Source organism: Drosophila elegans, unplaced genomic scaffold (genome assembly GCF_018152505.1).
Source record: "Drosophila elegans isolate 14027-0461.03 unplaced genomic scaffold, ASM1815250v1 contig_208, whole genome shotgun sequence".
Lineage (NCBI taxonomy): Eukaryota > Metazoa > Arthropoda > Insecta > Diptera > Drosophilidae > Drosophila > Drosophila elegans.
Window position 1 is genome coordinate 18,434,058 of NW_024545578.1, and position 13,577 is coordinate 18,447,634.

General features: G+C 39.4%; 1 protein-coding gene across 1 annotated transcript; it reads left to right on the forward strand.

Annotated features, from left to right (window-relative positions):
- The first annotated feature begins 920 nt into the window (after positions 1-920).
- Positions 921-5,634, forward strand: LOC108142221 (forkhead box protein biniou). Its single transcript, XM_017265936.1, has 4 exons — positions 921-2,152; positions 3,436-3,712; positions 3,949-4,339; positions 5,152-5,634. Exons 1-4 carry the CDS (start codon positions 1,092-1,094, stop codon positions 5,451-5,453), a joined length of 2,031 nt encoding a protein of 676 aa, XP_017121425.1. The 5' UTR covers positions 921-1,091; the 3' UTR covers positions 5,454-5,634.
- The last annotated feature ends 7,943 nt before the right edge of the window (positions 5,635-13,577 follow it).

Sequence of the window (13,577 nt, forward strand, 5' to 3'; positions counted from 1 at the left end):
GATTTAAAAACGCTTTGAACCAATTATTGCATTTATACACAGAGGCCATGTTTACAAAACAAGCGGTTCAGCTGCTAAAATTTATCTGCCCAAATGCTGACTAAAATTAATTATTGCAAAAATGTGGTTGAATTAAACGCTTTAATCTGGAAAGTGTTTCCTTTCTTTGAAGTATGATAATAAAGTAAACATTTTGAATATTTAACTGAGTAAAATTTCAATTTCTAAACTTAAAATGCAATACTTAATATTTACTTAGAAATCTAAATATTATACTTAAGCCCTTTCCTTTTTGTTTTTTTTACCTAATTCTGGAAAAAGAAGTTTTTAAGACAATTGAAAAAAAAATTTGTCTTTATTTGTTAAAATTCTACTTGCATATACCAATATTTTCAGACCATTTAATCTTTAGTGAAAGGCAGTTGATTGCTTTAGCTTAGATTTGTTTTTCTTCCATACTTGTCTTGTGTTTTGCAACAGAATCTCCTTTCATATAAACTTATTATCTTTTATATCTTACCCCTAGTAATTAAAGTCGTTTAAGGCTCGACTTTCTCTATGTTCCCATTTAAGTCTCCGAGATACCTGGCATACCAAAGTTCCCTAGCCTTACGTACTCCAATAACCGCAGTCCCCAAGTCAGAGACCTGATGCAGTGAGAATTCCAATTCATTTGCGTTTTCTCGGAGCGGAAAACCCTGTGGATGAGCCAATTGGCGGCCAGAAAAAAAAGAAGAGAACAATCCAAACATATATGTACACATGGAAAAGCCGAGAGAAAGAGAGAATATCGAGCGATTTGCGTAAGGCGTGGGCGTACTAAAAAAAGATTTCCGGCCGATGGCAACTCAAGTGGATCGCATCGTATGGGATCGTGGTTTCAGCTTTGCTCCAGGACCGATCTGCCATCAGTCGAGCGAGAATTGCCAAGCGGTGCGGTCTTCCAGCGGTTAGAAAAACCAGAACTCCGCCGGAAAAACGCGCGTTTTAGTTTTAGTTTTAGAAATTGAGTTTTTGAAAGCCAATCCAAAAAGAAAATTTTTAAAAAATATTAAAAAAACAAGTGTTTGATAAGAAAAACTAAAGTGAAAATGATCAAGAGTGAGGAGGTATCGGATCGCTCGGTTATGACAATGGATCAGCTGGGCTACTACCATGATCCCCGTGCCCACCCGCCTTTTGGCCACGTCCACACCCACACACACACCCACAGTCACTCCCACAGTCACCCCCAAACTGGGCATCTATACCGCTCGGGGAATCTATTAACTGTAGGCAATTACCAGACAATGGGTGGCGGTGAATCACCCACGGAGATGGTCGATGAGAAGCCAAATATCGGTTATATGGAACTCAAGCACTATATGGAAGTCGCGCCCACCGCCACGCCCGTTTCGGCAGCCCAGCATTATAGTCTGAGTGCCCTGCACAGCATGGGCACTCCGCCGGCCTCCTCGAGTCCCATACCACCGTATGGGGTCCTGATGACGGCCCAGGCCCATTCCCAGGCCCATTCCCAGCCCCATTCGGCGGGATCCGCCTCCCCGCAATCCAATTCGAAGACGCCCACGGATCTGCCGCAGGATCTGCAGTACGTGAGCTCCACGCCCAAGGCGCAGCCATTGCCGGTTCAGCTGCAGCCGATGAACCATCAGTACACATCCACGATAAAGTACTGCTCGAACAACACCATACTGAGTGCGAACGACTACCAACTGCTGACCAGTCACGAGGTGGAGCCACAGCCGTCGCAGCAGGTGCAGCCGCAGCAGCTCCAGCACTCGCCTGGTGGTGCCTACCTGCCGCGCATCTCCGCCTCGCCGAGTCAGGTGATCAGCAATGCCCACGGGATGCCAATTCTGAACTACTCAAGTTCGAGTTCCTCGCCTGCCAAGTCACTGAATGAGTCCGATTCCTCGCCGCCCAGTCAGAATCCTCAGGCGATCAAGGGATCGGCGGGGGGAGGAGGCGGTGGAGGAGGTGGCCCCAGCAACCAGGATATGCCCAGCACTCCGGACACCACCAAGAAGTCGGGCACCCGACGGCCAGAGAAACCAGCCCTCAGCTACATCAATATGATCGGCCAAGCGATCAAGGAGTCGCCCACTGGGAAGCTAACTCTCTCCGAAATCTACGCTTATTTGCAGAAGAGGTAATTGTTACAGTGTGTTGATGGTATACAGGATTGAGATTCACAGGGGATTTTGACAAGTGCATTTTGATATTATCCAAGAAAAAATGCCACAAAAATGGCAACAGGAAAATTACTAACTTAACCAAGATGAAGAGATTGCAAAAATATTTTTTTTTTCCAAGAAATTCCGAAGTGACAAAAATTGGCTAAAACTTGTTTATTTGTATCCTACCTATAACCTTAATGTAGGTATTAAACTATAAACTAAATTACTTGACGAGGGTTTCACAAGTTTTAACGCAAACAATTTTTAATATTTATTCTATCTAAAGGTCCGATAAATTAGCTGCAAAATATGTTAAAATGCAGAATAAGGTAAACAAAAATGGGACTGTCTCTGTTTCTGGTGAACATATTTCATTAAAATTTAGGGTATTTAATTAGTTTTCGGCGAAGTAAATATTTAACCAATATTTTATTGTACCAATTGTGTATAGTTTTTAATTAGCTGGGTGTTTTTTTCTAAATAATATAAAAAACGCTTAATTAAACGATATTGTTGTGGGAGTAGAATGCAGGTTTTGCAAACTATAAAAAAATGATTCAAAATTAATAATCCGTAAAAATGAACTGGAATTGAAGACTGGTGGCGGCATCTCAGACGGAGCCAATTGGCGATATCGACACTCCGGCATAGCCAGCGGTCAAATGTGGGATATTAATACCGATCCAGTCGTGCGATCAATGTCGGGCGACAACAAAAATGTGTCGCTTGGGTTTATTTACTTGCATCCGATTCTATTTAGCCAACTCCGCTTGCCGCATGCGCATCCTTCAGATAGCTCATATTTCGCGCCGCTTGTTTGGATTTCGATTTCGGCGACGAGACGGAGATCCACTTGAGCTTAAAAAAGGGGGAAGCCGGGGAAGGAGGGAATTCCACATGCGTGAGAGGCTTTTAAGCTGACATCGTTTCTTTCTTTTTTTTTTGACGCCGAACTCCGATCGTTTCAAAAAAAAGTTTTAATTGAGTTTCGCAAGAGCTGTAGAATAAATAAACGCTCGATTATCAATTTTCGACTTTTGACGCTTGCCTTTGAGATAAATGGAAAGAAATGCATTTTTTCAAAAAGTCATTTCAAATTCTTGATAAATCTAATTAAATTTAAATTTTTTATTAAGTCAGTTACCTATTATAAGTTTAAAAAGGTTGCCAAGCTTTGTCAATTGATTAAAACATGTTATAAAATAATTTAAAATACTTTATTTATGCTTAATTGGACTATTTTTTCTCTGTACAGCTATGAATTCTTCCGTGGACCGTATGTGGGCTGGAAAAACTCAGTGCGCCACAATCTCAGCTTAAACGAGTGCTTCAAGAAGCTGCCAAAAGGCATGGGCGTGGGCAAGCCGGGAAAGGGCAACTACTGGACCATCGACGAGAACTCGGCGCATCTCTTCGAGGACGAGGGCAGCTTGAGACGTCGACCAAGGGGATATCGGTCCAAGATCAAGGTCAAGCCATACGCCGGTCATGCCAATGGATACTACACTGGCAGTTATGGAGATGCCGGAATGGTGAGTTTGGAAAAAGCATTCATAAATCAAGAACTATCTTTGAAAATGTGCTAAAATGTTACATATTGCAATTTAAGTTTTTATTTAAATTGTATTTTAAATTGGCAAAGTTGATGCTTAGACATTTTTAGAATTAGCGTTTTAATGCGAAAAAACATTCTTATTGCAAACACATACAAAAATTTAAAGTATTTACCATTTTTTTGCTTTTCTAATCTATATTGTTTACCCTCCAGGACAATGCCAACTTCTATGCCTCGCCCGCCTTCGCTAGCTATGATTACACATCAGCCGGAGCTAATGGTGTCTCACCGGCTGGCGGTCAAGGATTCGGGGATCCGTGGAACGCCCATGCCGCCCACAGCGGCCCCTCCTCGGTGGGCATGGGCGTTGGTCCCCTGCCGCAGTACTCGAACATATCCTGCCTGGCAGCCGGCGGCAACCCCAATGCGTCCGCCTGCACGCCCCCGCTGGCCCACTCCGCCCTGGGAATGGCCCCCTCGGCGGCGGGATCCTCCAGTTCTCCGCTGGGATCCGCGGCGGTGCTTCAAAGCGATTATGCGCCAACCGCGAGTCTCGTGGCCGCGGGCTATTCCTATGCAACAAGTGCCGGCAGCCTGGACAACGGTAAGTGAGACGCCCCAGAAAGCAATGAGGGTCGAACGGCACTGCGAGAAACGGTCTAGTCAGTATTAGCTTCAAAATAAATGTGCAATTTTATAAAATGAATGTAGAAAAATATTTATTGTTTAAATTGCCAAAACAACTTAGTTAATAACATTTAATATTTTATAAAGTCTCAGTTAAAGTGCTGCAAAATTAACAATATCAACCTGATGATTTTAAAGTGGTTTTAGGAGGGATCAAGATTTTCAAATTATTAACTTGAAATAATATTAAACTACTAAAAGTTTATCTAATTGTAAATTCAGATTTGGTTTAGCACGTGCGTACCAATCTTTATTTTATTTAGTTTAAAGTATCCTTCTTAAACATTTATGTATATTAAAATAAAACTTTGAATCTTATTTATCATACCATGTTTTTAATATTTTAATATTTGTGTTGCAATTTTTCACCATTTCAATATATTCAGTTTAAATGACAGATTGACTTGGTGATTTTAACTTACACAACACCTCGTAGTAAAAACGATTTTTTTTAAGTGTAGCCACTTGAAGGGTGCAGGGCAGATCTTTGAAAAGGGGATCATAATCCTGGGTGTTCGCGTCAATCAGGGTAATTTAATTGCTGACGGTTCACATCTCGAATTACCGAAGGCGGGGGCAAGAACATATGGTAATCTATGCCGCACTCGATCGACTCCCTTTTTTTATAGTTGCCGCCGACATAGCGGCGCAGTGTGAGTTTTAGCGCTTGTCCATAAAACGAGAGCTGCAATTTTAATCGGTTTTTTTTTTATTTACGTTTTTCCGCAGGTCTCCGCTCAATTTCGTTGCAGCAACTTCCCGGACTATCCAGTATTCAGCAGGCACAAGCGCAGGCCCAGGCTCAAGCCCATCACCACCACCATCAGCATCACCTCCAGAACCATGGGTCCATCCACCAAAACCACGCGTCCATGACCCCGCCGCCATCGCAATCCGGTGGCAATCATGTGATCGACCATTCGCCCATCGATCGCAAACCGGTTTACTTGCCGCCCATCACCCCGCCCCCAACTTCGGTGGCTCTGAATGGCGGCGGTGGATATTATGAGGCCCTTAAGTACTCCAATTAGCCACCTCAACTGGGCTAGGCCGGAATTCATCATTATTACCTCAAAGGATACAATAATCACGTTTAATTAGGACCTAAGTAGCGGCAGACAAAAGATAGTTGAATAGTGCTTAGAGGAGAATCTACACATAAATAAATATTTTGTACGCATAGCAATAAAATCAAACTATTTATAAACAAGACATGCATCGCAGAGAAAGTTCACCTAAATGAATATACACTTTTAAAATCAGCTGCGTTTTTGTGTAATTTTGATGTGATTCGAAAGCTTTTTGATGGCATTTTGTAACATTCTTATGGGAACTTAATTTTACCAAGTGGTCATTGCATTAATTAAAGTTTTTAAAATTTACGTTGAGTTTTGCTATGCACAACACCACAATACACTACATATAATTCCAAGAATCAAATGTTTGAAACATATTTACCATTCTTCTGAATTTTAAGCTGAAGACATTAAAAAAATATTTTAACTGCCTAAGTAAAAATCTAGTGAAAAAAACCAAACAAGAAAGAAAGCATACTTCCGCAGGCCGAAGTTTATTCACATTTGCAGCTATTCCAATTTCGTTATTATGCGTATATTCTTAAAAACAGTGAAGCTGTCGATCGTTCCTTTGGCAGCTAAATGATATGCTGCCGAAAGCCTTTAGTATCCCATTTTAGAAAGGGAGTATTCCTCCTGCAATGAGTTTGTTATCGCTGTCAACGACTAGATGAGTCAACCACTTTTTAAATGTAAGTGATAAAATTTTGCAGGGCAGTGAAGACCCTTTAAGGTATATATAATTTTGATCAGAATCACTAGCCATGTCCGTCTGTCCGTTTTTACGCAAATATAAATACTTTATAGGATCTTCACTGTACAAAGGCAATAGAACGTTCAGAACGTCATTTCTGTTGATTAAATAATTACATTTTAAAAGTCTATAAAAAATAGTTTTTTCCAATTTTTTATTGTAACTATGAATCTGCATACTGTTGGGCAGATGCATTATTTTTAACATTGCGTGCAATTAGGCGTTATTTAAGTTAACATTTTTTAAATTAAAGTAGCGCCATCTAGGCTGCGAACAGCATCAACCTGTTAATACACATTATCGCATAACATATGTTGATGACTTCAGTTATTTTACAGAAACCTAACAGAATTCTGTTAACTGAAAGAACTTACATGACATCCGTTGTGGGGCGCCACAACATCGACAGGCAAGACGAAAATCGCTTATCGACTGCGCGCAATATTTTTAAAATGTTGACCGAAAAATTTATGAAAGTGCCGGGAACTGGTGAAAAATAAACTGTTTCAATAATTATTCCTAACTAATATATGAAAAATAGCAAAAAACTTTGAAACAGTTTGCTTTATATTTAATATTTAAATATTGTTCGCAGTCTTGACTGCTTTGGTTTTACAACAGAAACTTTGAACAAGGCATTTGGTTTTTAATATTCGTTTTCAGTATAGATAATTTTGCGTCAATGAAACTAGTTATTAGAAAATAATGTCTTTATAAAAGAGCGGTAATTCTGTAAAGAAAACACGTTTGCCTTTCTTCCCTTATTTGGCAATAAACTGCAGATAACGACAAGTTAATTGAGCCACAAACTGGATGATAATCCAGCAGCACCCGTTCAGGAACTAATCAGCTTATCGGATGACCAAAGTGCCTCAAATTTCGGGCACAAGCACGGCCGCATTGTCAGCAAGATCAACAATCCAATTATTCTGTTAATTGTCTCACCTTTATGAGCAAATTAAAATCCTGCCCAGAGTCAAATGGACCCAAGTCGCTGGGCAGGACGAAGCCATCGGCTATTGTCCTGCGAGGCGAAAAGGCAGCAGCAATCGCATCAAGAAGTCGTCGCCGCTGATCATTATCTCACAGGACGAGACGCAGGACAATCCAGGGATATGCAGAGACAAAGCTGGCAAGGGAAGAAGGGAATGGGATTGCGACTCAGACTCAGTCGAAAAGGAAAAGCCAAAGACAAACACAAGGCTGGAAACGAAGCGAAGTTTTGAGTGAAAAATTTCACAGTCAAAGGATAATCGGGATTAAATCTTCTTGAAAAGTTAATGTTTACACACGCACCTACCGGTGGCGATGAGCGGAAAAAAAAGATGCAAAAATTATGAAAATATTGTCACAAGTGCACAGCAGCCAGCGCAGAGGAGCGCAAGGATCGCCAGGACGAGGCTGGACCGGAGCGAACAGGACAATTGCAGGCGGCAATCAAAACATGCAATTGTCCGTTTCGTTCCGCCTCGAATCGAACTGCAAAACGAACCGAAAAATCACAAAAAGGACGAAGGACGCTGGACGCAGGACACTGGGCTCTGAGGCCGAACCGTCGTAAGAGGATTTGCGCGTGAAGTAAACACACGAATAGTAGGAGCCCGACTTTCCCAGTCCCGGCCAGGATATACGAGTATGCGATTGAGCACAGCCCGCAGGACGAATGAAAAACCAAATCGAAGATGCACAGCCTGCATAAATAAATAAATAAATAAAATGATTTGAACATTTTTATTTTCGCACACAGAGACACACAGAGAGACGAAACATTATTCTTTGCGTTAAAACAAACAATTTTTTAAAAACCGTTTGTTGCACTCTTATTTACTTTAAATTTATGCGAAAATTAAAAACGTTTTTCGCAAGGATTTCCAGCTGCCAGAATGTTTTCATAGACGAGCCGTACCAAATCGTCCGGACACCCGAGCGGAGCGAACAAAAATATAGATTTCCCCATAAACTGGGGCCACTCAAAGAGTTTTTCATTGCGAATATTCTGCTTCCACTCTAAAATCCATCCGCTTGCCCCTCTTTTCATCGCCAACGTCTCTAGTATGTCGCGTATTTCTCTTACAAATAAACAAAAGTCTTGTTGCAATAACATGGCATGGAATATTTATTAAATAAACATTAGACCAGCAGCCCGAGAGGCAGTTACAACTTTGTATGGAAAAGAGGATGGCAAGGTGATTTATGAATGAATTCATGCGCTGCCTGCGAAGGGTAGTGTACCAAATGCTAAATAGAAAAGAGTTATGGACAAATCAGGTAACGAAATGTGGGCTGCGTTATCTTGGCCGAGATTGGTGGGTATATTGAGCAAGTGGTGCAGATGTTTCTGCTCCTGATTGAATAAAGACTGCCATATGTGACTTCCCGAAGAGTTTAGTTAATCACTATAATAACTTGGTAAATTTTAAACATGATAATTTATGTTAAAAATGATTTTTCATTTTATTTAACTTTAATTTTAAAAGTAAAAGCATTTTTCCAGAAAGGATATTTAATGTCCCAAAAACAATTGTCTTTGAATAGTTCTTTTTTGATAATGGTTAGCACATATTAAAGACGATAACCCCTACTTCTAACACGAATGATTTTCCTTTTTTTTATTTTAAAATTTTTTTCAAATGAAAAACAGCAAATATTTTACTGCAAATTTCTTTTATTTTTTAAAATCTAAATCAAAAAACCTAGTTTCATTTTTTTCTGTTCGTTAAATTAATTATGAGATTCCACAACGGAAAAAATATTTTAAGAGGTAAGATGTCCACCGGATTGACAATTCCTGTGAAAAATTTAAAATTTTCCAAATCATTTGTTTTTATATATGTATTTTTTTTAATTTGTATCTACATTAAATTAACGTTGATATAACATAACGGAAAAAGAATTAAGAATGTTTACCAGGTAAGATGTCCACCGAATGGATGCCTTTATTTTGGATCTTGGTGGTTATGATTCCTGTGAAAGAGATTTTACAGCTTTCGAAATATATATTTTTTCAACCAAAAAACCATTGTCAAACTTTTATTGATTTTATTTAATGCTGGTTTATAAATATTTGAGTTATGTTAAAATTAAACATAAGTTTAACTCCGTCTTAAATTTTATTAGTTCACCTTAATAACAACACTAACACTTGGACATCCCATCGCCGGTCAAATTCTTTTATAATTAACTTTCTGTACAAGTTACTTCCTGGAAGTGTCAGCAAGCAGCTCATTACTTAGGCAAAAGATCCACACCTCGGACACGCTCCCAACTCATCCTGAAGCAGCCTATCAAAAACCCAGCAGCAGCGGTAGCCAGAAACACCCACTTCCCAGCGGGTTGCGGCTTGTAAACCATAAAAATGGAAACCGTAAACCGCAAATAAGCCACAAAAACCGCAGGACACGCGTGAAATCATCATCATCATAATCATCATTACGGGAACGGGGGGAAAAACCGGACACATTGAGCAACAGAGGTCAGGTAGTCCGCATCTCGAGTTCTCTAAATCTTAAGCATCTGGGGGAAAACCCGACGAAAACTCGAGATTTCATTAAGAATTCCCGTGGCGCGCATTAAAGTCTAAACATGCCTAAAAAGTTTCCCCTCTTTTGGCCGATCAATGCCTAAGCATCGATGATTAGCATTAGCATCCGGTGTTGGCCAGGTAGGAATCTCGATTCTGTATTCTGAATTCTGAATTCTGGATTCCGGATTCCGGACTTAGCGCCGTCTGCTGAATTTCCGCTGCTTATGACCGGAAGATTTTCGCCATGATTACGCTTATGATTAAGCTAATGGCGGATATTTCCCAACCCCTTCCCGGGATCGTTGGCGTGTGTGTGTGTTTGTCTGCAACTAATCTGCTAAATTGTCTGGGCAGGAAGAACAGCAAAAAAACAGTCGAGAATATATGCATAATAAGCTCGCAACTGTATACAAATCATAAATTTTAATGAGTGGCCAATATGGACTCCCTTATGCGAACCATAACTGCGGAACCACCCCGAAACTCCCTGTCGAATAACCCAAAAAAAAAAAAAAATGTTTCGGTGGATGGGGGCAAAGTATCTACGAATTTTTTTTGGGTACTGGAAACTGCAGTGTGCGAGGGAGATGGGGTCATACAGTCAGCCATCGCTGCATCTCTTTCTCTGGATAACCACGCCCCCTTCTCAATGCTGCGCAGTCGTTTTTTCGAGTGTATGTGTGAGTCTCCCTTCTCATATTGGCAGAGAAAACGTTGCATATTCATGAGAGAGCAGCCGAGCGTGCGATAGTGTGCGTGTATCTGTGTGTATTTGAGTGTATCTGTGTGAGTTACTTTGGCCTGTGTGTGGGTGCGAGTGCGCATATTTGAAAGATTGAAACTGCTTTATCAGCATTTTTCCTGCATTTCCTTTCGCTTACCCAAAAAAAAAATCGTATTTTTTTTGCCGCTTAAGTCCTTGGTTCAAGTGTCTGATTAGGTGCACTCCCCTGCACTTTAAAATCAATATTTGTCTTGGATTACTCACCCAAAAAGGGCATTGCCAAAATTTAATGAGGGGCAATGAGCAGCCACATGTTCGGACTCACTACCGTTCCACCGCCATGTGCCGGTTATGTTGGATGGCCCTCAACCAGCTCCTCATTTTCGGAGTCCCCGCCAAGCGTTGTCAACGGCGGTGTCAACGTTCCGTTGACTGCATCAAATTGAGCGTGGCAAATGGGCGAGACAGCTCCCCAACTCGGCTTGCCACTTTTCCAAAATTATTGCGGGGGATGTCATTTGAATATGGCGAATATGTTTGCCAAACTGACAGGCTTGGAGAACGTGTCTCAAATAGGCGCCCATCAAGGCCCCGAGTTCAAAGAACTGTGATTTAACGTTACTTTTTATTGGATAATTAATGGTAGATTATATAATTTTTAATAATGAAAGAATCGAAGTATATTTAAGGGTTTAACAGACATTATAATTTGAAACAAAACCAACCAACCAAAATTACTTGAAAGCCTTAAGTTTATTCGCTTTCCAAACGATTTATTGAGCTGTCGCGCAAAACAATACTTCAAATTAAAATATTTTAGAATCCTGGTTTATTTAAATAAAAAAATATACATTTAATAAACATGACGACTATATTCTTGGTTTTAAATAATCGAATATTTTCATAACTTAACATAAAATATAAAAAAGAAATTTTACAGCACAAATCCGCGAGATAATATTAATGCACAATATCTTTAAGCTTTATAAAATGTATGTAAACGGTTGTAAAAATGTTTTTGTATAAATAAACATTATTAAAAAATGATATGCTTTATTAATTATTAACGTGTTAATTATTTAAACAAGTTTAATGACCAATATATTAAAACCTCTTTAATTTGTTGCACTATAAATTGAATTTTATGAATTGAGCAGCCTTTTTGTTAGACATATCCATTAAAACAGTCTCGTTATCGAAACGTGTTAAGCCCCTTTTACATTTCCGATCCAGCTGCTTTAACTTTCACTGCATTTGTGGAGAAAATGTTAAGTTGCAGTTTTGGGAAACTAAATCAATATTTGGATAGGTCAAATGCAGTGGGATGGCTGCAGATATAGATACAGATACGACTGCGAATAGTCAGATCCAAAAGATGCAGGAGAGCAGTACGGATATCGACAGTTGAGTGGGATTGAATGGAATGGTATGGGTAAATCGGACAGACAGGCAATGGCAACTACGTAAAAATAACATGAACTGTGCAAAATTGCACAGACGTACTCAGACAGTTACTCACAAAAAACGGCTTACACCCACATACCCACACAGTCGCTCAGTCACCCATACAATCGCAATCACGGCGCCGATGTCGAAGACGAAAATTTGTTAAATCAGCAGCGACATCCTGAAACTCAAACAAAAAAAATGAAAAAAAGCCACAAGGAATCCAAATAATATGCGTAAAATGGAGCAGATGGAGCCAGAGTCGCCTCATTCGAATTTCAAATGCAGGACTCGCCTCGCATCCTGTCGAAGGACATGGATAACTGGACACACACATGGCGATGATCCATTGCCCATCTCCCCCGACAGATCGCATGCGAAAAATTATGTTAAAACAATAAAAATATTTGTCAAAATAATGCGATTGCGTTAATAGAGCCAAATATTATTCTTGTATCAATTACCCAGACGAGTGGGGTTTTAAAGTGCGAAAAAGACAGCACACTCATGTAAAGCGTTCGGTTTTTTGCAGTCGACCATAGGAAAATAATAATACAAAATAGTCAGCATACTTTTAAATTATACAAATATAAAACATACATTTGTTTGTTTTCCCTGTGTCTAATAACCAGACAAGCACGCAGACCAACTCATTCTGCCGCTCACGCACAAACTCATACACGCACTCTTGCCCTTGCCCAAATAAACATATAAAATTTACTTTAAAGCTGACAAAGTCAATAAAAAATATTGTTTCAATAAGCAGAAAAAAAGAAACGAAGTCGGCGAAAAAACGGCAATGCAAGAGCAACAAGGAGAGGGGGTAGAAGGGGGTACAGGCGGGGAAGGACTTTTTTATAGGTATATGACTGTATCTTTATTTGTTTTGTATTTGGATTAGCAACCCATCGAATGTTTGGGAAAAAGGTGTGAATGAGTATCAAGTCAATACGCATTTATGTCAATCGACCAAAAATGTAAATTAAATATTTTGATAAAACTCATAAGCCTAGACTAAATAAGCTTTAAATATTGTAAAATCAATTTGACTAGCATTCCTACTCTAATATTTCTATTACTTTGAATTTTGGGATGTCTATAGAAAAGGAACTTCATTTTATGAGTTAATTTTAAAACAAAAACAATGTAGCTTTTATTTATTTTACTATTCTCTTCTAAACCATTTTATACAAAATTTAAAGAAATCATATGCATCTAAGATAGCTTTATTACTTAATATTGTATATCTTAACAGTAAGAATGTCTTAAAACAATTAACATTTCAATTCATATATATTTTTCATATATTTTAATACAGAAACTGCTTAAAATTAAGGCTTAAAATTTTTTTAAAGTACAGCCTGTACTATTTCTTCCTTTTGTACGCCAACAAAAGGTTATTTCTAATTTAAACGCCCCAAGACAAAAAATGGTAAAATACTTAATGCCTGACCCTCAACGTAAACAAACGTGGCCCTTAACTTGGGCATCTTGGCACAAAAGATCCATCAAACTGCAAATTAGCAGACAACTTTTTGGTCTCTGCCCCCAGAAGCTGAACTTTAAGCTGAAATCGAAAAAACTTTGCTCACTAATTTATGCCAACGAAGGAGGGGTGGTGGGTTGATGGTT

Bases quoted from the DNA above. Each gene is read 5' to 3' on its own strand.
- LOC108142221 (XM_017265936.1), top strand. From the start codon at position 1,092: ATGATCAAGAGTGAGGAGGTATCGGATCGCTCGGTTATGACAATGGAT. The intron at 2,153-3,435 runs GTAATTGTTACA...TTCTCTGTACAG, and splicing joins TACGCTTATTTGCAGAAGAG to CTATGAATTCTTCCGTGGAC. The intron at 3,713-3,948 runs GTGAGTTTGGAA...TTTACCCTCCAG, and splicing joins GTTATGGAGATGCCGGAATG to GACAATGCCAACTTCTATGC.